The 26,699-nt window shown below is 40.4% G+C and overlaps 1 protein-coding gene across 2 annotated transcripts in view; it reads left to right on the top strand.

Moving 5' to 3' along the window:
- ERICH1 (glutamate rich 1) overlaps positions 1–26,699 on the top strand; it is a 98,814-nt gene that overhangs the window by 57,387 nt on the left and 14,728 nt on the right. The window contains exons 4-6 of one of the 2 annotated variants that reach the window (XM_065730786.1): positions 1,288–1,665; positions 3,921–4,115; positions 13,944–14,514. In XM_065730786.1, coding sequence (XP_065586858.1) covers positions 1,288–1,665; positions 3,921–4,115; positions 13,944–14,017 — 647 coding nt within the window. In that variant the 3' untranslated portion in view covers positions 14,018–14,514. Of the gene's footprint in view, positions 1–1,287; positions 1,666–3,920; positions 4,116–13,943; positions 14,515–26,699 lie in introns of those variants that run through there. The other variant, XM_065730787.1, reaches the window with a different exon arrangement.

The following is a 26,699-nucleotide window of genomic DNA, read 5'->3' as shown; positions in this document are numbered from 1 at the left end:
AGAGGCAAAGACTGGAGGGGGAGGAGTGATAAGAAAGCCAAACACACTGGGGATGTCAGAGGCAGCTCAGGATACCACGCAGACCAGCTGGAAGTATAATTTGGGTTCCAGATGTCTCTGCTGGATCACACTGGCATTAGACAAGCAAAGATTCTAGAGAGAATTGCATAAAATCAGGTAATTGGGCTCGGTGTACTGGGAGGAATTTAGAAACATGCAGGTGAAGGTTGATGGAAGGGTAAATAGCTTAACTTATAATGGCAGAGCGTTACAGGAACACTGGTATTTAGGGCTCCATGATTAAATGTGTGAGCATTTTGTTAGACTATGGAAGAGGGAATTTTAGTTAATTAGATGGGAAATTATTATAGGCATGAATACAGATTTCTGCAGCAGTGCAGTCAAAAGGAGGATGGATCCTGGCAGTCTTCCTTTGCTAGTGCCAGGCAGGCTTGCATTCACAAGTGTGTGTGGGAGCAAGTCAGTTCAGGGTCAGAAATGACTTCAGAGGTCTGGCTTTGTGTACGGTGGTAAGATATGAATAAAGAAACATGAAAGCTGTCTTGGAGAGCACGAGGGACTTCTTTCCCTTGGCATTTGAACCTTTTGAAGAATTAGGGTGTAAGGAAATTGCAGTGTAGCAAGGGAATGACAGAACCAAGGCAGACTGTTAAAGGAGCACAGATTACTTTCCAAGGTCACTGATCCCCTGTAGGCTTTCCCTATAGAGATGATGTCCAGAGCTGAGCTAGCAGAATGATACCCCAAAGGACAATGAAGTTTAAGGAGAAGAAAGTAAAAGAACCAGAAACGGATGTCTGATGGTTTTATGGCACAGTACTATCATGGAGGGATGCTTCAGTCCTTTTGAATTACATGCCTTCCTGCTTTCTTGGTCAAGTCTTCCAGCTGGTAGCGTGGACCTCTTGGGAGAGCTCCTCATCCCATACTCCTCCCCAGCCTGCACACAGTGTTTTTTGCCCTGCATGTTCTTTTGGCTTCACTCTCTGTGTAGGACCATATTATCTGTAATATAATCTGAAGTACGTAGCATGAAGGAGAATGCAGTCTTTATTGAATGTAGAAGGGAGGAAAGCTTTTCTTAATGCATTCATAGAAATTGGCTTTGACATTGTAGAACTGAAAGGCATTCTAATCATAAAAGTAAGGTTAGAGCCACTCAGATGTCCCAAAATTTGAAAGGAGTAATATATCATTTTATGCAGTTGCAAAATGCTTATTACAGTCTTCTTATTTACAGCTATCATTTTGTTTTTGAATCTGCAGATGAGGAGCATCAAGTACAGACCAAGAGAAGACGCATTCGAAGAAAGAAACTAAACAACAGTTTACAAGACTCTAATATTTTACATGGAGAACAAGTAGAATCTGGAATGCAGGAGGCTCTTGTTCGAGATAATTTACAGCTGCAGCAGATAGACAGTCCCAAAATCAGCAAAAACAAAAGGAGAAAAATGAAGAAGAAGCGACAGAAAGAAAAAATGAGAGCAGCTGGCTTGCTAACAAAAACTACCGGTGTGGATTTTACATATCAGCCTGACAAAAACAACAGAGAAGGAACAGCAGACTTGAAAGACATAGATGAGAAGGCAGATAGCATTCTGGATTTCTTGCAGGCAACACAGCAAATTTATTTTGCTGACAGTATGTATTACTTTTTCTTTTTTCTTCTGTGAATATTGCCACGTTGTGGAAAATAGATGTGCACTACTTTTTTTCTGTAGAATGGGCCAAGCCTACTTGAGAAGTGTATCTTTTGAACTTGTAACTTCATGCAGATAATGAGCATTTGTCCCATTTTCTGATGTGTGCAAGATAACAACCACATCAATATAAAAAACTGTGGTCCTGATTGCTTGTTTCTCTGTCTTTGAAAATATACACAATATTTCTTTCTCATTTTTAAAATATTCCAGCATTCTCAGAGTAAGTGTAGTGGTTAACATGGACCAAATTCTTCTTTTCTCTGAAAGCAAACATCCAGAAGGGTTACCTGCTTTCAGAAACATTCAGATGAAGGCAGTAATTGCAATTCTAAACTGCTTACGTGCTTATTGTCTCCAAACCAACTTACTTTTCAAAAAGCTCTCCTTCCTAGGAGGAGGTTTATTTGTAAATGTGTAATGAAATCTAGACAGCTTGGATCCAAAGGAAAGAGGAAGATATTGTTGGCATTGGGAATGTATATTTTCATAAAGTAGTTGTGAAACGAATGTCAACTGATATTTAGTGCACTTTCTGTAGCACTTTAGATAGGATTACATGAATACGATCCCTAATGGCCTATTGCACATGCATTCTGGCCACTAAAATCAGGAAAGTTCTTACAGTTATAGCTAAATATGTTTCTTCCCTTGCCCTCCAAAAAAGCTTTGTGTGTGATGCTTTGTATAATGTTGTAAATGCATTCCGGAAATAATTATGTTTTAATTGTAAGTATCACAGTTATCTGTACTTACACCAGATTCTCTTGGTGTCTTCTAGAAGTAAATCTGTTTTCTCAAAGGCAAGATATTGTGTTCCTTAGCTCAGAACATAGCTTTAAAATGATAACTGTCTTGTAAAACTGAAAAAAAAAAAGCAGTGAAAATATTTTCAAAGTGCATGGCCTTGGCTGTCTGTTATGGTTTCACAGTTACGGTAACACTGTCTTTGTGGGGCTACATGAAGAATATTAAACAGCTTACCTACCTGTGTGACCCACCTTAAGTTAGAGCTGTCAGCCTCTACTCCCATAAAATTCATCTTTCGACTACAGAATTACTTTAAAAGCCCTGCTAAGATGACATGAGGGATTTCATGCTAATTTTTATCTCAAGATTTATGCGTTGAATTTTCTTTGCTTACTGTTAAAATATTTCTGCTGTGTCAAGTCTTATATGATGTCTAGAACTTGAAAGACATCCTACTTTCTGGCTAATGTGCTGCCATCATCAGAAATAATAATTTTACTACTTCATTGTATGGCTAAGTAAATGTAGCCTACAGTATTTGCATGTGCAGTAGTGCAGTTCTAGGCTAACGGAGTAAAACTGCAAACTCAGTTAACCATTCTGTTGTTAATGCAAGGCCTAGAGCAGAATACTGGTCAGTTTTGAACATCTGTGTCACATGTAGAAATTTGAACAAAACATATCCAGGTAAGGTGTTGCATCCATGAGTCAGTGTGACTAACTTCCTTGTTGGTGGACTCCTAGTATATATATTGATCTGGCATCATGCTGTTTGCCTTTACTAGCTGAGTGACTGACATTATCCAGTTTTTTTAGATAAAATTGGAAGCCATTGTTTTTAGCAGCATTTTCAAATGATTGTACTTGTACTAAAATCAGAAAGCTGAGTCTGGAAAAGCCTATTCTTATAACTCGGATTGCTGGTTAAAAAAAGAAAAGGAATAATTTAAGTTTAAAGGGAGTCTGGTTAAAGGGACATTGCACTGGCTCTGAAATGGAATAATTAATTAATGCTTTAGCACTGAAGAGACCACGTCTGTCCTTGTCTGCCATGTTGCATGCTGTAACATCCGCTTTTTAAATAAAAACATTAAAGTAACAAGATCTTTGGATGCCTCCAGAAGTGATTTACAGAAGTACCTCACAAGTATTCTGCAAATGTGGGCATTTTTACAGTGTGCACAGTGTAAGAAGCAAAGGCTTTGGGGTGCAGTTCACAACATACCTTCCTCGTACCAAACTGAGATTCCTCGTGATTTCGTGTCATGGTGAATTCTGTCATCCTTTTAACCATTTCCTATCTTATAATTGTTTAACTAATTAATTACAAATAGAGCAAGCTGTTCAATGCATGATGTTTGGCTGGTAGTTGTACTAAAAAGGAAGATGCCGTCTGTGTAAATGCTCGTTGAATATTCTTAATGTTTTTTCCCAATGTTTTTCCAGATAAATCAAAATGCACGGATTCTACTGTAACTTCAGCAGCTGCTCAGGGACTTCTGCAGTGTCTTGAATCTCGCAGCATATCTTCTTCAGATGTAACCCTTCTACATCGGCTGAAATCCCTTGTATTGCTACAGGATATTGAGAGACTGAAGGATGCTTTGAAACAATTCCAAGAACATTCCATGATGCCTCCTGGTATGTACTGTTGACTCATGACCATTTACTGATGTTCTTTGTTTGTGTGGATTAAAATTCGGATTTGTCACAGATTTTTGTATTGGGAAGCTGTAAATAATTGCAAACTAGTAAATCTTCGCTTAGACAGGATTTGAAAGCATCATTCCCACAGAAAATGTAACAATTCCCCCTATTTATTGTTGGGTTGTGAGATTTCCCATATTCCTCAGAGGCTGAAGAGTACAAGATGATTATGATTCTTAAAACATTTTTTTTAATGTTACCTGGTTTTAGATGTAATAATATTTAAAGAATATTCATAGTACGCTGTCTTTATAGGTTTTTTAAATCACTAGAATTAACTTGTTTATTTTAAGAGATTTCTCTCATCCAGTTTAGGATTAATTTTAGCTACATAATAATCAATAAGGGCAATGATTTAATTTCCATATTGCTGTCTTCTTTAAAATAGAAATTTTTGCATGCTAAAGCTAGATTTAGAGCCTAATTTTTGTTTAAATATAAATGCCAGTTTTAAGTAACTAAAAAATACTATTGATAATGAAAAAAGTGAAGTCTGTGTAAAAAATAGCATAATAACTTCATTCGTGAAAAGAAAAATTATTCTTTTACTAAACCCTTTCATTCTCAAGGTACATGCCTGATTTAATTCATGCTCTTTTGTTCTCTGTTATGACCCCTGTAATTGCAATATAATTTATTCTTGGAAGTTCCTCAAATGAATGTGAGACCAGCATGTAGTTCATACATCCATAATAATTTATTTTTTAAATCGTTGACGTTCAGACACTCATTCTTGCTTATCATTAGTGCATTTGTTGCAGCATCAGCCACATCTACAAGACGTACAGAACTTTCTTGCCTCCCAAAATGTTTAATCAGAGTTGAGAGCACTTGCTGTGGCTCAGGAGAATCTCAGCCATTTTGAATAGTGCTCTTAGTCTTTTATGACTCAGATGGCAGCAGTGTATTAACAGAGTAATTTTCTGTTGCATCAAGAGAAGCTTTGAGCAACATGGTCTGGTGAGAGGTTGTCCCTGCGTATAGCAGGCAGTTGAAACTAGATGATCTTAAAGGTCCCTTCCAACCCAAACCATTCTGTGATTCTATGATGCTATACTTAAAATCACAGCCATCAAATGCTTAGCAATTGCATAGAAGGAAGGGAGTATTGTTTGCAGAGCCATTATATAATGTGCTTCATTATAGTGGCCAAAGATCCTAGCTAAGATTGGAAGCTATTGCATGCTATGTATTGTAAAAATACACAAAAGAGAATTCCTGCCTGTAGAGTTCATGGATTGTAAATTTTGAAAAGAACTTCAAGAATTAAATACAGATTCTTTAGGATATAAAAAAGGATTATGGCAAGCCCTCAAGGTTCTACTAGATACAAAGCATCCAGGTATGCATGGAAAAAAATCCTTTCTGCACTCAAGAACTCAATTCAAGAAGTAGTTGCAAGCCTAGATTTTATGATATTCTTTTCAAATGGTCTTGTCAGATGTAATACACATTTGCAAACTAAGCAAGACTCGGCAGGAGTAGTGGTAATGGTAATTCTCCCCTAATTAAATGACCTAAATCAGCTTCTATTGATTAAATCCAAGTGGAACTGTTGAAGTGACCACATTCAGGATATTCCTTTCAGGCCTTACCCAAATTCTGCTGAAGATGGCAGGAATTCTGCTAGTTTTGCAGCCTCTGGACAAGCCGCTCTTGTTTCCTTTTCTATAGCAGAAATATCAAATTGAGGAGAAAAGAGAAGCAAATAAGAATCATACAGTTATGGTGACTGTCAGATGTGTGTATCTGTCACTTAAAAAAACTGGAATACAATTTGCTGAAGGGTTTCAGATGTGTGTGTGTGTGTGTTATTTTTTTAATTAATCTTTGTTTTTGTTGATACAACCTGAAACTTTTCAGTTGATTTTTCTTGCAGTGAGTCCTGTCACTCTGGGCTCAATTCTAATCTTGTGCCAGATTCACAGTGGTGTAACTTAGTTATTTGGTATTCATGATGTACAACAGTGTAAGAAAAAATTATTCGGAGCAGTCCCAAGGACAAATGCAGGCTGGGCTTGAGAAAAGCTTATCTATGGAGAAGAGATTTGAGTCCTCATGATCAACTGCTTTGAAGTCGGCACAGCCGGAGCTGCAGTGGCTGATTGAGGTACAGGGTGGGTTTTCGGGAGGTTCCAGTCTCTCGGGAGCCGAGTGAGAGCAGCTAGTCCCGGCAGACCCCGGCAGCTCTCTCTCGCGAGAGGCTGACGTGGCATAGGCGTTGCCAGGGAAACGGCAGGGGGTCTAAAACGGTCAGAACCCGGAAGTACTGCTCAGTCCTCGTGATCAACTGCTTTGAAGTCGGCACAGCCGGAGCTGCAGTGGCTGATTGAGGTACAGGGTGGGTTTTCAGGAGGTTCCAGTCTCTCGGGAACCGAGAGCAGGCAGTCCCAACAGTTGTTCTCGCGAGAGGTTAACGAAGCGTTAACGAGGCACAGGTGTTAACGAGGTAGGCGTTAACGAGGCATAGGCGTTGCCAGGGTTTCAGCGCCCTCGCCCATACCCCTCAGCTGAATAGGGCTGAAGGGGTATATCCCTGAAGGGCTCAGGGAGGGCAGCGAATTATCACATTACAATTCATATATATATATATATATATATATATATATATTATTATTATAAACTATTATTTATTTATTTACTTTCAATTTTTTTTTCATTTCTTTGTTTTTATTTTTTTTGTGCCATGGTCTCTACAAGACAGAGGGCTTGCCTTAAGAAGGCTGTGGCGACCCAGACAGAAGGTCTGCCTAGAAGTGTGGCTACACAGGTCTCTGGTTGCAAGGAGTGTCAGAGCCTGCTACTACTAGATGAGGGTGCTAAGCAGTTCTCCTGTGCAAGGTGTGAGCAGGTGGAAGATCTGCTTAACATGGTGGTTGAATTGAAGGAGGAGGTTGAGAGACTGAGGGCCATCAGGGACTGTGAGCGGGAGATTGACTGGTGGAGTAACTCCCTAGAGTGCCAGAGAGAAAGGTACCAGGGAGATCCCCCACAGTTGGTGGTGGACTCCCTGACCTGTCCCCGTAGGGCAGAAGGGGGATATCTGAGGGATAGAGAGGGCTGGCAGAGAGTCCCTGCTCGGTACCGTGGGCGATCTCCCCCTCTGCCTCCCCAGTGTCCCCAGATACCCCTAAGCAATAGATTTGCAGCATTGGAAGTTGAAGAGGTGATAAGGGGTGAAGTGCAGGAAGATTCCCGCAGGAGGTCACCAATGGCAAGGCAGTCACCTCCGTGCATTGAGACTGCTGCTACTAAGAAAGAAAGGAAGGTGATCGTAGTGGGTGGGATCGTAGTGGGTGGGATTTAGAAGAGCTCCCTTCTAAAGGGAACTGAGGGCCCCATTTGCAGACCAGATCCAAACCGCAGGGAAGTGTGCTGTCTCCCTGGGGCTCGGATCAGGGACATTACTAGAAGACTCCCGGACTTGATACGCCCCACCGACTACTACCCATTACTCGTAGTTCAGGCAGACTGCAATGAAATATCTCAGAGAAGTCTGCGAACTATGAAAAGAGATTTCAGGGGATCAAGGCGATTAGTTCAAGGGGTGGGAGCACAAGTGGTGTTTGCTTCCATACCTTCTGGGGCGGTGAAGGACACAGAATGGGCTAGGAAAACACAGGCGATGAATAACTGGCTGAGAGGTTGGTGTAGAGATAGACACTTTGGGTTTTTTGACCATGGGGCAGTTTACTCGGCTCCTGGCCTGTTATCTGTTGATGGGACGCACCTATCCCAAAGGGGGAAACGAATCCTAGCACAGGAGCTAGCTGGACTCATTGAGAGAGCTTTAAACTAGCTATGACGGGGGAAGGGGATAAAACAGGGCTCACCAGTAAAGAGCCTAAGGAGGCTGTGCTGGAAAAAGGGGCGAGGCAGATATCTCAGCTGAAGTGCATCTATACCAATGCACGCAGCATGGGCAATAAACAAGAAGAGCTTGAAGCCATTGTGAGGCAGGCTAACTATGACCTTGTGGCTATTACAGAAACATGGTGGGACCTCTCCCATGACTGGAATACTGGGATTGATGGCTACAAGCTCTTCAGAAGGGATAGACAGGGAAGAAAGGGTGGTGGCATAGCTCTCTATATCAGAGAGTGTTTTGATGTTGAAGAGCTAGTGGTTGGAAATGACAAAGTAGAGTGTCTATGGATAAGGATCAGGGGGATAGTCTCTAGGAGTGACATCATGGTGGGGGTCTGTTATAGACCACCTAGTCAGGATGAAGAAATAGACGAGATGTTCTATAAACAACTCGTAGATGTTGCACGATGGCCAGCACTCGTTCTCATGGGGGACTTCAACTTCCCTGATATATGCTGGAAATACAATACTGCGCAGAGGAAGCAGTCCTTGAGATTTCTAGAATGTGTGGATGATTGCTTCCTGACACAGCTGGTGCAAGAGCCTACCAGGGGAGATGCCTTGCTTGACCTACTTTTCACTAACAGGGAAGGACTAGTAGGGGATGTGAAGGTTGGAGATTGTCTTGGCCAGAGTGACCATGAAATGGTGGAGTTTGTTATTCTGGGTGACGTCAAGAGGGTGACTAGCAAAACTATTACCTTGGACTTCCGGAGGGCAGACTTTGACCTGTTCAGAACACTTGTTGCAAGGGTCCCTTGGGACTTGCTCCTGAGGGATAAAGGGGTCCAGGAAGCCTGGATGCTCCTCAAGATGGAAATCTTAAAGGCACAGGAGCAGGCAGTCCCGGAGTCCCGTAAGTCAAGCCGGAGGAGAAAAAGACCAGTGTGGATGAACCGGGATCTTTTGTTGAGACTCCGAGAGAAAAAGAGAGTTTATGTCCTCTGGAAGATGGGTTAGGCTACTTGGGGTGACTACAGAGAACGTGCCAAGATCTGCAGGCAGAAAATTAGAAATGCTAAAGCCCAGCTTGAAATTAGGCTGGCTACTGCTGTAAAGGAGAACAGGAAACCCTTTTACAAATATATTAACAGCAGGAGAAAAACTAAGGAAAATTTCCCTCCTTTACTCAACGAGGCAGGCAATATAACCACAGATGATAAGGAAAAGGCTGAGGTTCTCAATGCCTTCTTCACATCTGTCTTTAATAGACAGGACAGTTGTCCACATGGTACTTGCCCTGACCTGGAAGTCCGGGACGGGGTGCATAATGCACCCCCTGTGATCCAAGCAGAGATGGTCAGAGATCTACTCCTCCATCTGAACTGCCACAAGTCCATGGGGCCAGATGGGATCCACCCAAGGGTGCTGAGGGAGCTAGCAGAGGTGATTGCCGAGCCACTTTCTGCCATCTATCAGCATTCCTGGTTATCTGGAGAGGTCCCACAAGATTGGAGTCTTGCCGATGTGACTCCCATCTACAAGAAAGGCCGTAAGGAAGACCCGGGGAACTACAGGCCTGTCAGCCTGACCTCGGTACCAGGGAAAGTTATGGAACATAACTTTGATGATGATCTTGAGGGAAATCACACGACACGTGCATGGCAATAAAGGGATCAGACCCAGCCAGCACGGGTTCACCAGGGGCAGGTCGTGCTTGTCCAACCTCATCTCCTTCTATGACTGGGTGACCAGACAGGTAGATGAGGGAAAGGCTGTTGATGTAGTCTACCTGGACTTCAGCAAGGCCTTTGACACGGTCTCCCACAGTATTCTCCTAAGGAAACTGGCAGCCCGTGGTGTGGACAGGTTCACTGTTCTCTGGGTGGAGAACTGGCTGGAGGGCCGTGCCCAGAGGGTAGTGGTTAATGGAGTTAAGTCCAGCTGGCATCCTGTAACGAGTGGTGTCCCCCAAGGGTCAGTTTTGGGGCCCATCTTGTTTAATATCTTTATTGATGACCTAGACGAGGGAATTGAGTGTACCCTCAGTAAGTTTGCAGATGACACAAAGTTGGGAGGATGTGTCAAACTGCCTGAGGGTAGGGAGGCCCTTCAGAGGGATTTGGATAGGCTGAACAGCTGGGCTGAGCTCAATGGGATGAGGTTCAGTAAGACCAAGTGCTGGGTCCTACACTTTGGCCACAATAACCCCATGCAATGCTATAGGCTTGGGGCAGAATGGCTTGAAGAATGTAGAGAGGAAAAGGACCTGGGGGTGTTGGTTGATGCTCGGCTCAACATGAGCCGGCAGTGTGCCCAGGTGGCCAAGAAGGCCAACAGCATCCTGGCCTGTATTAGAAATAGTGTAGCCAGCAGGAGCAGGGAGGTGATCATCCCCCTGTACTCAGCTCTGGTGCGGCCGCACCTCGAGTACTGTGTTCAGTTTTGGGCCCCTCACTACAAGAAGGACATTGAGGCCCTGGAGCGTGTTCAGAGAAGGGCAACAAAACTGGTGAGGGGTCTGGAGCACAAGTCTTATGAGGAGCGGCTGAGGGAGCTGGGATTGTTTAGTCTGGAGAAGAGGAGGCTCAGAGGAGACCTTATTGCACTCTACCACTTCCTGAAGGGGGGTTGTGGTGAGGAGGGGGTGGGCCTCTTCTCCCTGATAAATAACGACAGGACGAGAGGGAATGGCCACAAGTTGCGCCGGGGAAGACTTAGATTAGACCTGAGGAAGCATTTCTTTTCTGAAAGAGTGGTCAGGCACTGGAATGGCCTGCCTAGGGAGGTGGTTGAGGCACCATCCCTAGCGCTGTTCAAGAAGCGTTTAGATGAGGTGCTAAAGGACTTAATTTAGTAGTTGGGTAGAGATAGTGATAGGAGGATGGTTGGACTAGATGATCTTATAGGTCCTTTCCAACCTTATGAACTTATGAACTTATGAGAAGCATATGGAGGGTGTTGGTAGATGAAAGACTCAACATGAGCCAACATATGTGCTTGCAGCCTTGAGCTGCATCAAGAGAAGTGTGACCAGAAGGTCAAGGAAGGTGATTCTACCTCTCTGCTCTCATGAGACACCACCTGGAGTACTGTGTCCAGTTCTGGGGCCCCCAAAAGAAGAAGGATATGGAGTTGTCGGAGTGCATCCAGAGGAGGGGCACAAAGATGATCAGAGGGCTGGAGCACCTCTCCTACAAGTGACAGGCTGGGAGAGCTGGGGCTTATCAGCCTGGGGAAGAGAAAGCCCCAGGAGACTTTATAGTGGCCTATCCAGTACCTGAAGGGGCCTACAGGAAAGCTGGGGAGGGACTTTTTGTAAGGGCATGTAGCAACAGGACAAGGGGAAATGACTTTAAACTGAAAGAGGGTAGATTTAGACTAGGTATCAGGAAGAAATTATTTACTGTGAGGGTGGTGAGACACCGGAACATGTTGCCCAGAGAGGTTGTGAATGCTCCCTCCCTGGAGGCATTCAAGGCCAGGCTGGATGGGGCTTTGAGCAGCCTGGTCTAGAGGGAAGTGTTCCTGCCTCTGCAGAGAGGTTGAACTGGATGATCTTAAAGGATTCAACCCAAAGGATTTTACAATTCTGTGATATTGTTATGAATTAATAAAAGATAATTAAACACCTGCTAAATATTAATTTGGCTCAGCCAAGTTTAGCAATACATTCAATTAGTAATTGAGGAATTTCATTGAATGAGAATATAATGCTCTAAAATTTTTCCTTGAATTAGTCATTTAATTATACATTTATTTTTCCTATCTTTGGTTCGGTAGTCAGTAGTTTTGCGCAGTTTTTAACATTTTACATTTCTTTCCCAATGAGCAAGTGATAAAAGTCACAGTTATAAAAGATCTGTTGTCTCAGCTGATTCAAGTTCACGTTATAGAAATGCAGGATAGGACTTTTTATGGAGATAAGCATGTACACTACTTATTAGAAATCTTGATTTTTTTGCAAGTTGATGTGATTTCCTTGCCCTTTATTCTGATTTTGATTAATTTTACTGGGATGTAATGTCCAGGAAGGAAAGGTTATTCCTTCTTAACATGGTCAAAGTATAACATTTTCTCTTAATTCTAGCCTTATTTGTACAAAATTAATCATTTTTATTTCCTACAGTTCACAGCTGGTAAGGTAGCCCTTTTTCCTGTGGCTACGATTCTACTTAGTGTGCCAGCATTGAAGCAGTAGTATTGGATGTTATGTTTTGTTCAGTTTTGCCTTTAGTTCAAGGAAGGAAAGAGCAGGAAAAAACAGTGAGAAGTGACCCATCTCTTTCATATACATGTGCATTCTACTTTTCTATCTTTCACAAAGTAAACATGTTGCTATATAATTCTTATTTTTTTAATTACTCTTCCACTGATTTATCTTAAGTTCTTGAATGTCAGTTTTTGCAGCCATGCATGTTTGCAATAGAGTCAGAAATTTTTTGCAGGAAGAGTAAATTGCTAAGGAGATTGAAAAATTATCAACAGTAGTATCTTTAGTCCTTCATTCAAGAGAGAAAACATGCTTGAAAAGCACAGGAACATCTATGATTAAGAAGTACTGGTTGATCTGTCCAGTTGTCATCATCTCATAAATAACATCTGAGTAATTACCTTATCCATCAGTGACCGTGCAAAACTGAGGCTGGTCAAAAAGTTTTCTTTGAAAATGGTTATCTGAAGTATTGCTGTTCAAGTTTAAAACGAAAAAAAATCCTATTTAGTATTTCCATTTATTTTGTAGCCTTCAATGAAAAATACTTAGCTCTACCTACAGTCTTCTAAAAACATAGGGAAGAGAATGTTTAGAACTCAGATAGGCACATATTTCTAGCAATGGGAGCTTTGCAGGTCCAAATCAGAAATTGTGGCCATTTGTAGAAGACAGCCAGATGCCTTCAAGATCCTCCACAGCAGAGTGGGCAAAAGCAGAGATTCAGCTGAAAGTAATACTCCATTTGCTGGTTAGAAGCTGGTTGAAATGAGAGCTACTTAATTATCATTTCACATCAATTATTAAAGTGTAGGTGATCAACTAATTAAAAAAAAAAAAAAGTAATTATCTCCTAATTTATAAACTTATTCTGTTTCTGCTTATCAACTTCATTCATTGTCTATTAACATTTTCCCTTTGCTGGTTAGTGTCAAATTTCAAATATATTCTTCCCTTGTTGCCTGGGAAATTATCACTCAGAGGTGAGCTAGAAGCTTCTTTTAACTGTCTTTTTTTTTTTGAGAGAGAGAGAGTTGTCCTTTATATATATGTCTCCTTTGTGTGAGGGATACATTTTGCACATCAGAAGTAATAGACTTGCTGTGTGCCAACAATAAGCAGGCTGGATGCACAGAAGGCGTGAAATGACTAAATTAAACTTTTTTTTTCTTTTTCTGAATGAGCATTCAAAGAAAAAGGAAATTAAATGTGAAAGCTGTATTAACATAATCTTATAAAATCATCTTAAATGTGGTGTTATACGATAAGCAATGCAGAAATCTCTATCATTAAAAAGAAATAAAGTTAAATAGATGATCCTTGAGTTAAAACATAAATTTTAGGGCTTTAATGCAGCATTTAATACAAGAATTCTCATTTTCAGATGGAATTTTGTGAAGTTGCTCTGCAGAAAGAAATGGAGAAGACTGCACTCTTTTAGCCTTACTCATATGATCATGTCATTTAAATCTCTGTTCTTCTGAAACAGTGAACCATAATAAAAAGGCATTCAAATATATAAGCCAAAATTGTACCTCATACAAATAACTGACATCCTATAAGAAAATGCTCCTGTTTATCCAGAAATTCCTATATATTAGCCTTAAATCTCTCAAATATCTGTATTGCTTTTACAGAAATGATAACGTGGGATGAAAATAGATGTTCACACAACTCTTTTTCTTTAATGTTCAGAAATATCATAAAGATGTTTCAGGAGAAATATTTTTTCTTTGTTTCAGATCATACCAAGTTCATCATTACTCTGTTTCACTACTGGATTACAGATATCCTTCCTGTGAGGAACAAGAAATAAAGCCTTACCTGTGTCTGTATGTGCAGGGTTAAAATTCAATATTCGAGCACTTAACCAAGTAGCAATTATTCAGAAAGAGCAGTGTCAATATACGTATATTCTACATCTTCAGGTAAATGAATTATTTTTTATTTTTACAAACTCCAGAAGCCTAATAAGCAGAGTACAGCCAGATATGGTTTGTGTTATTGATCAAGACTGTACATATGCTGTATGGCCTGAATCTTCAGCTGGATGAGTTTGTATATTTCATTTTGGGATAAGGGCCTAATCTAAAATGATCCAAGTTTGTATCAAGTATTTTGTTCTAGAAATACAGAAATTTCTGTGTTTAGAAATTGACAGTTTCTTTCTGTAAGTTTTATTTCTTTATTTTTTTCTTGTGTATTCGATATAGATGTCTACTTGAAAAACAGAAATGTATTTTTTTATGCAAATTTCAGGAAAAATGCATTTGAAGACTGTATTTTTGCTGAATAAAGTGATAAATTATGGAAGCAGATAAATTTCTACACCTACATCATGTATGTACTCTTTGGAATTATACAGGAGTTTTGACGTCATTTTAAGAATGATTCTGTTGCCCAACGTGCTCGTTTGTGGGCTTCGCTGACTGCAGAACTATAGGACATTGTTCTCTCTGTGGTTACTGTGCAGTCCTTCTGCACCTGCATTTATCTTTCTGTAGATGTACAATAAATAATATCTTTCGCATAGTTGCAAAATATTTTCAAATCCTGAGGAAAACAGTGCTTTGTAAGTGAGGGACTCTTCTCTCAGCTGAGTGATCCCGGTAGATGATACAAAGGAAGCCATCTTGTATCTTAGTATGTTAGTCTCCTCATCACAAAGATGGGGACAACTATCTCTTCCAACATGTTCTTGAAGATACATTGTTGGCAGGTATATATATTGCATGTGTTTTTACTTTGTTTTTGTATTATTTTGTCAGGTATAAATTATTTCAAGGCATCGTTTTAGTGGTAGGCAAGTATATATCTCTTTCATACCTCTTTCTCATTACTGAAAAAAAATAGGAGTGCAGCATCATGCTAAAGAGTATCAGGTCCAGAAAAAATGGTGTTATGGCTAAGGCAGGTGTATGCAGGCTGGGAGAATCTGGGTTAGATCTGTATCCTCTAGGAAGGATACCTCATCACAGTGAGGGTGACAGAGCAGTGGCACAGCTGCACAGAGAGGTGGTGGAGTCTCCTTCTCTGGAGACGTTCCAGACCCACCTGGATGCCTACCTGTGCAACCTGGGCTAGGGAGCTGCTTTGGCAGGGGGTTGGACTAGATGAGCTCTAGAGGTCTCTTCCAACCCCTACAGTTCTGTGGTTCTAAACCAGATCTCATACTGGGGAAACTAACAGCTTATTTCCTGTTTTAAAGTTCCTGACTTGCTAGCACTGAATTGTAGTTGTCATTTTTCACTGATGTCATCTGTGCCTCAGTCCCATAACTGGAGGATGAAAAAAATGCTATTTAAATGTGAAGCATACCATATTGATGGGTCCCATAGGAAACTAATCACTTCATTCTCAGATTGAGATGCGAATGTTGTGCAGTAAATGAGGCCTAGTAACGGCACAAAAAGGATACGTAGGATCTCATTAGGTAAGCGTCATCTATCCTGTACAGTGAAAATGGAAAAATAATAAAGATCACATAATTAAAGATAGTGTTGTCTTTGAGGGTGACAGAGCACTAGAACAGGCTGCCCAGAGAGGTTATCGTGTGTCCTTCTCTGGAGATAAGTCTAAACCTGCCTGGATGCCAGGCAACCTGCTGTAGGGAATGTGCTTTAGCAAGGGGAGGATGGACTAGATGATCTTCAGAGATCCCTTCCAACTGCTGGTTCTGTGATTCTGTGACATGGCTGTCTACGTGGACTGCCACAGACTGGACACTGCCTTTAACAACACTGATGAGTAACCCTACCAGGACTCACATAAAACAGTTATCTCTGGCTGATTGTGACTGCAGCTCACTAGTGAAAACACATGTGCCTTCACTTCCTAGGCACACAGACATGCCTACATTGTCAGCTGCCTCGAATATCAGCACAGGCACTCAGCCTGGCTGACATCTCTACCTGGGTACTGGGCCCTCTTACCTGCTCTGTGGGTCTGCTTGTCCCCAGCTAGCCCTGCCTGACAAAATCCAAACAGGTGCATTGTCCCATCTCTTTTGTCCTTCATCCTATCTGTGTGCCTTATTCTTCCCCAGTTCCCCCTTCTTCTGTCTTTCAGCCTAAGCATTCCTTAATAAATTATTTGTAGTCCCACAGGCGCCCTCAAGTATACATAATCCAGTCGAACTTGTTTCTCCCTTCTCATTAGTTACAAAGTCCAGATTGGTGATCTCCAAAGCTATGCCTATAGTTTCTTAATGGACCATCAATTAGTGACTGGGGAGCTGTAGTCCTCACTATAATCTCTGTTATTGCTTGCTGTGGGTTTTGTCTATTGCTTTCTCTGTTACTTATGAATCCCTTTGAACTGAAAAGGTCCTTGATCTGATAATGTGAATACTCTCACATTCCACATACCCTTACAGATGGGCCGTGTAACCTTAGTAATGACGTGATGGTCATGTATCTGTTGTTGCATAAGCAATCTCTTATTTTTAACACACCTACGTAAAGATCTGCTACTGCCCAAGCCAACTAGAAGAAACATTGCAGAAAGTCCCTCAGTTCTTGTTTGCAGCAGAGAATACTGGAAGAGCTAGTCTGTGCATACAAGCCCCTGCACAGAGTGATTTTAGATGGGCCTATGCTTCGTTTGCTTTGTTTATAGCCTTTCTAGAATTAATCACGCACAGTGCTAAGGGTTGTTGGTTAGTCATGGACTGGGAGAAGCTAAGATTTCCAAAAAATTTGATTCTTGATAATGAGGAAACATTATTTTGGTCTTCTAGATGGATAAATATTATATATTAATGAAATTTGGCTAGTGGTCACTACATAAACGTGGTGTCTGTCTGAAGTGTTATTTTGCTTTGCTATTACTTACAGAAGTAACTTACATCAGATTGGGACACTTTGTTACCATAGGACCATAATTTTATTATGGTCTCCATTATGAATAGGACTTTTTAAAGATGTGGTGAAAGAATTTAATAGTGGAATGCCATCTATATCTACTATTAAAAAATTCTATGAATTAAGCTGAATTTTAAATAGCTGCATACAGAGGAACAGATCTGGGCATCTTTGCTAATCAGTAATATTCTGTACTGTCAGTGATCTAATCCCAGAATGTGAATACAGTTTCTTAGGTCAAAAATGTCCTTTGCTTGAATCAGGCAGTAATGAGGAAAAGATTGCTTTCAGTCCCTCTTTTTTCTTTTTACTTCAGCCACTGTAAGAGCCTTATATTTTGTGCAGACATCAACTGGTACTGACAAAGCAAGCCTGGGAAATGCTTCAGAGCATAGCAAGTTAGAAGCAGTGATATCTGATGTCTTTGTAAATGACCTGCAATATGAGCCGACTCATATTTATCAAACCTACCACTATTACACTAAAAGAGATTAGAAAGAGTGGAGGATAAAGTAAAATCTGAGATTTGTGAAGGTTTAGAAAATTGGACCAAATTCAAGTAGGTAGATGGCAGATTGTCGTTGAAGATAAATGTGATCACACGGGAGTGTGCTTGTTCCTGAAGCAAACACACCAAACAATGCTATGCTAAACCATAAGGTGCAGAAGGACTTTGGAACAGCTTCTGGAAGTACCCTGTAGAAAGATATAGTTTAAAAGTGTAAGAAACATTACTTACTCTCTAATAATATTAGCTAGGCAGTATACTAAAAATTGCAGGGCATTTTGGTTCCATGTTTACCACCCTATTTGCAGTCAAAGATTTTCACACACCAAAATTTCAATGCCTAGTCACTTTTCTGTGTTTCTTCTCTAGAAGAAGTAATACTGATTCTCGCTATACTTTTTATTGTTTAATTGAACAGGATTATTACCTATTTCTCTGGAATACAAAAACTGAAAAAAATTAAATGAATATCTGTTGGTGAGCACTGTGTGTTGTACATTTCATGGCTCCTTCAGCATAGCAATGAAGCATTTATTGCTCTGGGTTTTCATGCTCAACCTGTCAGTGACACAGGATACAGACCTGAAGTCTTACTCCTTGAATGTTGTTCAGTATATTGGGTGTGCAATACTGTGGGATTTTCAAGGCATTTTTATAGCAAACTTTGCATCAGAGAATCTCTGATTGAACTGTACTGTATACATACAGTATTAGAAGCTTATTTCAGACTTCTGGGAGGATGGAACTTTTACATTCTGTTTTAAGAATGAACGTGGACTCTAAGAGTATGAAAAGTTTAGGGATCAAATAGAAAGCAGTCTGCGTGTGGATTCAACAGTTAAATTTCTTGTTCACCTGATTAAATATCACTTAGTAAAGGAGGATCAACAGCACAATGGAAGTGAAGATGGGCTCTGAGTAGGTGCTGGCCCCATCCCTAGGCTCCATGTACAAGGGAAACAGGAGAGGCTGAAGTAGTTTTGAGCCTCTGCAGCGGAGACTGTGCTTGTCTGCAAGGGGATGAGGGTATGAGTCCGAAACTGTTATTGCTATATGTAAGCACCCAAAGTAAAATTGAGTTTTATTCTCAAAATTGCCTATATAGCCTTAATGCCTTTCTTTTGTGGGTATGTAATATGGGGAGCAGTCTCTAATGCTATGGATGTTACTGCTTCATAAACGGTGCAGTATTTGTATAATACTTTACAAAACAGTAGGGTTATAAACTCCCTAATGTGTTTTCTATGGCAGCTGGCTTTTCTCCTCTGCACCAATGCAGGGGGGTTCTGCTCTGTAGGATGAAACTCTGAAATGACATGTTGAAAAGAAAGGCTTTCAAAAAAGACAAGGATGGGAAAAAATAGCGAGAGGCAGCATGAAAGCAGATAATTGTTAAGCTGTCTTTGACTGAAGAAAACATATTTCACTTTGGTGTATCATAAAATATCTGGTATATCATAGAAACAGTCTGCAGCAGTAGAATGGTGTGTGTTACATTTGTACAGCATGCTGCGCATCAAGTGTAACAACAAAAAATAATATGAAGAGACAGCAAACTAAAACTGGAAAAATGCTGATATTTCAGCCAACCTCAGCTTCTTGTTAAGTAGATTTTGTGGTTAATTACATCAGCCCTAGATTGCATCTAAGGAGGGCTGCATTGCATGTGTTTGTGTAGCTACATTTATCTTAATTGTTAACTACTTGATCTTTTCCATTGTATTTAAGAAGGGTTTTTTTTTTAATAGGGTAATTATAATGTTTGGGGTTTTTTAACAGTTTTTAAAATGTTTTCCTTAGATGAAGGTTTATCTTTTTAAACTGCTGAATATAATGAACTAAGACACGAGGGGAAAACATACTGTATAAATATCAAGAAAAAGCAGAGATTTAAAAGTATTTCTTGTGCTTCCCACATTTAGATCATAGGAAAAGCTGTATATTGTACGTATTATTTGAAAACAATATAAGTGCTCCACAGTCAGTAAAGTCCAAACACAGAGCTTTAATAATGACAGTCTCCAAATGGAGTGCTTAAGTTTGTAGAATTAATAGTCTGTGTTCATTTTAATGAAGCGTATGTAAAATATGTAAGCAAGCTGTGGTTCTCTTTTACATTATTATTTCTCAATTTAGGATATATAATGGAAAAAAATGATATTTAAAAATGAAGAGGACTACACAAAAATAGAGAAGGAATGAATCTGTGGTTCAAGTCTTTTTCTGTTGCATCAACTGTAGGCTGCTATAGGTTGCCTCAGCTAAAGGCTGCTTTTCTTTTTCAAGATCTTGCCAGCCTTCTCAGTCCTCAGTGCACAGATGGTACCTCCATCCTCTGAGCCTCTGGTACTAGCTTCCATCACCCATTTGCTACATTTTCAGATCAACACATTTGTGCTTTTTCCCACAGTGCCCTCCACAGATCTCTACAGAGTAGTTTTTCTATCTTCTTCCCTTCCTTCACCACTGCCGTATTGCTACTCAAAAGCTCAGCAGCAGATACAGTGCTAAGACAACTACTGTGCTGACTGATGTGCCTATGTACTCTCACATCAATCTGCCTATATTCTCATCTGTTTGTTCTTAAAAGAGAAGCAATTTGATGCAGGGATTCAGGTCCCACCTGGAGTACTGCGTCCAGGCCTGGGGCCCCCAGCACAAGAAAGACACAGAGCTCTTGGAATGAGTCCAGAGCAGAGCCACTAAAATGATCAGAGGGCTGAAGCACCTCTCCTATGATTAAAGGTTGAGGAAACTGGGCTCGTTTAGCTTGGAGAAGAGAAGGCTCCAGGGAGACCTCATCATGGCCTTTCAATACTTGAAGGGAGCATATAAACAGGAGGGAGAACAACTGTTAACATGGGTTGATAGTAACAGGACAAGGGAAAATGGTTTTACACTAAGGCGGGGGAGATTTAGGTTAGATATTAGGAGGAATTTTTTCACACAGGGTGGTGACACACTGGAACAGGTTGCCCAGAGAGTCTGTGGATGCCCCATCCCTGGAGGTATTCAAGACAAAGCTGGATGTGGCTCTAAGCAGCCAGGTCTAGGGGTTGGCAACCTTGCCCATGTCAAAGGGGTTGAAACTAGATGATCTTTGAAATCCTTTTCAACCCAGGACATTCTATGCTTCTGTGATAAGATTGTATGATTTTGAGTTTGTAAAGCACCCAGCACAATGAATTTCTATTACGTCTGAGGTGGCAGTGTGTTAGGGTAACGTAACAGACTAAAGTCAGCAAGAAAGTGCTAGAAGATTCTGTAAGCAAGGTTAAAAATGGTATAATAATTCTCTTCTGCACGCACGATCTGTCTGCTAAAAGTGGTACCTAGTACTCTGTAGCAGATTCTAGGGCGGTATCTGTCTGTAGCTTGCTGAGGAAAGCTTGGAGGTGGGATTCATTCCTCCTAACTTCAGATGTCAGCAGTGTCAATATTGCCATCTGAGAACCTTTATACTCTGATGAAATAGATACCTGTACAGCCCTATGCATCTGGTTGTTTCTAGAAATCTATTTTAGGTTGATGACAGTGGTACAGAGAGAATTAACTTACGTCTTTAGATTGACTGCTGTGAGAGCATAAACAGGTAGGTCAGGTGGAAACACCTGCATTGCAGACATCTGGATCTTATTAAAAACAAATGCACTTACTGCAACTGAAAAAAAGAAAAAACAAACAGGAAGGGACACATTGCATTACCAAGGCATCACCACTCAAGGTGCTGGTCTGGTCAGCCAGTGGAGATATATCTCCCTTCCTTGCTGCTTCTACAAGGAAACCAGAACCCAGGAGTGGTGAAAGAGAGAAGAGTAAGGAGCTATGTACAGCTGTGCTTGGGATGTGCTGAGGAGAGGCCTCTGCTTTTCCTCTCATTCCCTTTTTCCCTTGATGTACTCATGCACAAGGTGGACTTCAGCACTTATCATGTAGGCTCAGTAAAAGATTGGTGTGTAATTTAGTTCCCCTCCCAGTAACAACAGTAAAGTGGAAGTGAACCTAAAAGCACAATGAAATAACATTGCTAATTATAGCAAACTGATTACCCGTTCCCTATGTTTTAGAGAGTGAAACAAAAGTGAATATAGAGTTGATTCACAGTAGTCACCAAGTTCTGTGGGTATAATGATAGCTGGTTTGATCTGAATCTGGCATGTTAGGAGCTTAAAATGAAGGTCATGTTCCAATCTGATTTACATTCAGGGAAAGCATCTTAGCCTATTCCCATTACTATAGTGCTGGATTCTATTTACATTGATAAACAGTTAAAATGCTTGACATGTTATTCAATTAAATCTCTGATTGCTAACTGACAGACCAAAGTGCATTGATTTTTCCAACCGCATTAAGCTAAGTACATGGCACAGTGTTTCATTAGCCTGTCTGCTTAACCCTTTCACATTAATTCAATTACCCAGTATAAAATTAATCTGTAAAATATTAAATAACTCTGAACTTTTAAATTAGAAGGCAATGTAAGGATATATTCATCTTGATAGTTTCTGACATATACTTATTACTGGGTGATTTGCAATCTGCTGTGAATCCCATTGTTATACAGATGGCAAAAGTCACTCCAGTTTTTTTTTTTTCTCCATCCTCACTCAGTAAATGATAGATTCATGGGGGTTAAGGCTGAAAAGGACATAAGATTATCTTCTATAACTCCATCTAAATATCAGGTCATAAATTTTCCTTGTACTTCAGGGTGAAGTCCAGTAACTTGAAACTGACAAAAGCACAATTTGTTGGTTTGGGGTTTTTTGCTTAAGTCTTCCTCAGAGACAGGCAAGCTTGATTTAAAGACATCAAGAAATGAGGACTTAGCCCCTTCTCTGGTTGTTTATTTCAGTGCTCAGTCACTTTCGCTGTTAGAAACTTGCGTTATTTTTCATTTCAATTTGACTTGATTTAACTTTGAACCATTAGTTCTTGGTATGCTTTTCTTCACTAGATTGAAGAAGCCAATATTTTCTGTCTGTGAAAGCATTTGAACACGGTAATCAAGCTGCAATGCACCCTCCATTTTGGTATCCTAAGAATTTTCTCTAAATTATTTGCTATAAGGTGTTTTCTACAGTCTTCAGATTGTTTTTATGGCTCTCTTCAACCTTCTGTCAATTTGTTTTTTGTTGTTTTTTTTTTCACTTCTGGACACAAGTATGCACAAACTGCACACAAACTTCCTCTAAAATCTCAGCACTTTCATAATCACACCACTGTTCATATCCACTTTTTTGCCATAGAATTGTGTGTAGACACCATGTTGAATTATTTGCAGTACAGTTACCTATAGTTAATCTTGACATCTGTAACTTTCCAGCATATAGTCCTTGGTTCTGTCCTTGTTCTTAAGTGTCTGAGCTTTTGACAGTATTAACATTAATGTTCTTCTACTATGTCTCAATTAGTAAATGATGAATTGTTTCACGTGCCTGTACTGCCTTCATTAATGTCTGCTACCTGCTAACCCTGGTGTCATCTGCAAATCTTTACAGCAATGATTATACATTTTCTTATAGATCATTTGCTGAACACTATTGAATCTAGACTTATTCTTCATGGGATCCAAAGAGAAACAACATAATGACTTTCTACCTTCTTTTTGGAAACAGAGCGCTGTGATCATCTAGATGATTTCAACTCTGTTTAGCATGCTCTGTATTGTCTTTCATGCTTTTGTTTCCTTTGATCAGAAAGTCACGTGGTACTAGGTAACTTCACAGGAGTCTCAATAGTGCAAAGTGTAATAACGACTGTACTTCTTCGGTCTTCTGCAAGAACAAGCATTATTTGTTTTAGATAAGGACAGGAGTCCAAACAATAGACTTAAACAATATTAAAAATAATAATAATAATAAAAATAAACCTATAAAACTGTTCGTTATTAAAGTATGTCTAAGAGGAAGCAGGAAAACTGAAAAGCGATGACAGTAAATACCCTTTCAACTTTGTGTTATATATCTATTTTGAATTTGTTGCTCTGCAGGGACTCGTTTGTGTTAGTGAGGAATGTTTATTCTGAAAGATTCCTTTAAAAAAAAAAAAGCCATCAAAGGAAAATTTGTAGTTGTTTCTTTTCCTGCAAAATGTGATCCATAGTTGTAGTTCTGTCACCACATATCCAGCATTCTCTGCATTCAGCAAGACAGTCTCTGGTGGTGGTTAATGTATGTGTTATCAGTTGTGTTGTGTTTCTTCCAGCTGGTTATTAAAGAAAGATCCTTGCAATATGCACATTAACAACTGATGAAAATGTACAGTTTTGAGACGTAGAATTTTGTGTAGGAAGTTGCCCTTGCAGTTTTCCAGTGGGGTGTGCAAATTTTATGCAATTTTTACATAAGCAGTTCTCTAAGCAGATTTCCAGCAGTATAGCATTGACCTATTAACTCTCAGTATTAGTGTTAACTACCTAAACATCTGCACCCTAATCCATTGTTGGACACAATGTAAGGATTCCTCAGAGATATTCATCTAGCTTCAGCTTAGTCTCCCAACTTATGCTGCTCACGGAGTGCCAAGCTGCAGAGGAGGGGCAGGTGGTATGAAGAACTGAAATGCAAGCCACGTTAACATTTTCTACTGGAGCTAGAAATGATACAGAGAAGCCCCATTTACTCTGCCCAGAGCTGTCACAGTCCAGAAGTAAAGCAGGAGCAGATTCTCTGGAGTATCTTTATATGAGACAAAGCTGCCTTTGGGATTCCCACTTGAGTGCAGTGGTTCATCACTCTCACAGTTCCCTTTAGTCAAGGCTGTATTGCAGCCTGGCCCCAAAGCTGCACAAGGGAAACACAAAGGAGTAATAACGGGGTAACAGCACAGCAACCAGCAAAGTCACAGTACATCCAATTAGCGTAGGAACTAAGCGTGAAAGGAAAAGGATTTTAAAACAATATGTAACTAGAAGTACTACTCCTACACCAGCTGCAGGAGCCTGCAAATAGAAGAGAAAACTGAAATGTTTTGTAACAGAAACTGGAAAAAAAAAAGCCAACAATGAACAGCAGACAAAGAAAAGAGACATTCGGAGCAATCTGTTGGTTTCTTTTCATTATGTGAATAAATCTGCTGAATGTGCTTCTACAGCTTTATTTCTGTAGAGTCTAGTTGCCCCAGCCAGAATCTGACCTGAGACTGCAGAAACCCCTCACATACTTGCATAGTGTACAGCCTTCTGCTCCCAAATTCTCTCTGTTTACACAGAACATGGCTTTTAAGGTTCCAAAAGGTTCTTTAACTCTCCCCTACACTTTTTAGGGAGAAAAAAACAAAGCAGTGTTTCTGTCAGAATGCCCTGGAAACATCCATTCTTTCAATCTAGCTCCCTCATGCATAAGCAAAAGCCATCAAAGTTAAATATACCAAGCCAAGAACATTTCAGGTATCCCTGGCAGGTCACACGAATGCTTAGCTGACTATTGTGTTTCTAGGTGTCCAGTTCACTTTCTCAATAATTTGCAAGGCTTCTTCTCTACAGGATGTGTAAGGTAACTCAGCCTTGCTCTGCAGTGTAAAGCAGTTTCAAACTATTTGGCATGGTACTGTATGATGACAGTCTGAGCATGGCCAGGTCCTGGGAAGCAGCTGGCAATAATGACTTACCAAGGTGAGGTGAGTGGGAGGGAAGCGGAAATGGAGCTATGCATCTGTGAATCTGGTATTTCCTCTGTAGGTAGTGATTCCCAGACCTGTTTTGTTCCGTTTAGTAACATTCTTGTGAACTACCTAAGACTTTTACTTCCAGATGAGAGTGGTGAGAAACGTGGGAGTCACAAAGTTGAGGTGGCGCTGAGCAAGTATCTCTTAAGAGGACGGGCTTTTGAATAACAACTAGGAGTCCTTCATCAACCTAAATGCAAAGCCAGTTATCCAAATGCTGATCCAAATCATAGGAATTAGTTATCCACAAATTACTGATGCTTTGTACTCTAGGCTTTTGAATTGGAATTTTTCTGTTTAAAGCCAGGAAGTCCTTGTTACCTTTTTTCTTCTGAGCCCCCCAGTTTATTTTGTTATTGTCTGTGAACATACAGGATAAGTCATCTGAAAACCTACCCAATAAAGATGTTCTACACACTGTTTCTGTTCTTTCTCTTCTCTGGAATTAAATCTGAATCTGTGGACCTGGATGTTATCTCTGCATGGAATCATGTGCTTGCATTGTTATCCATTATGTGTTGCAGGAATATGTGCTCCCGTTCCCAATCTGGGAGTACTTGTGAGTGAGCAAGAGTCATTACAGCTGAGCATTCTGCTCTGAGCAGTGCCCTCACACGGTGGAAATAATTGCATCCCAATTCTCATTGAATAGCATTGCACAGCAGGATATTACTGTATAACTGTCAGTTTTGCTTTGGTGTAAAACTTCCTCCAGGCACCCACAAGACAGATGGCTATATCAGTCCGTAGCCATTCAACTCTATACTGCAATTGAAAAGAAATACAAACAAAAATTTCTAAGTATCTCTACTAAGCACTTCTACAGCTGTCTATCTGAAATGAAATCATCCTCACTTGTTTGCTTTGCATTTTTATTGTTCTTTTTTCTCCCCCAAAGTACTACACTGTGAGTAAATAGCCTTCCACTGAGCTTTTAATGCTCACAAAAACACAGGGCACTATGATCCATGGTCCATGCTTCAAACTGTATGAATCCAAGCAAAGGAGAATTCCACAAAACAATATCAATTGAACACTTCTTATAGGCCAGTGTAAAAAGTGGTCTCTTGTGGCAAAGGACTTTCGTATAAAATTTGAGGATATCTTCCTGGTCCTGGCATAAATAGACCAACCAGAAGTGGAGTGTTACTGGACCTGATGCTCACCAATGTGGAGGAAATAAAGAGGTGAAGATTGGAGGCAGCCTGGGCTGCAGTGACCATACCCTGACTAAGTTCATGATTGTGAGGAATATGGGACTGGCAAATAGCAGAGTCAGGACCCTGAAGTTCAGCAGAGTGAACTTCCAGCTGTATAAGGAATTATTAAATGAGTTCCCCTTGGAAATTGTCCTTACAGATATAGGAATGGAACATAGCTGGCAGATCTTTAAAGACACCTTCCTGAGAGCACAAGAACTATCCATCTGCCAGCATAAGAAATCAAGGGGAGGAGGCAGG

This window comes from Cyrtonyx montezumae, unplaced genomic scaffold (assembly GCF_038088225.1).
Source record: "Cyrtonyx montezumae isolate F1298 unplaced genomic scaffold, pur_monq_1.0 scaffold_13, whole genome shotgun sequence".
Classification (NCBI taxonomy): Eukaryota; Metazoa; Chordata; class Aves; order Galliformes; family Odontophoridae; genus Cyrtonyx; species Cyrtonyx montezumae.
This window is presented reverse-complemented; position numbering and strand designations above follow the sequence as displayed.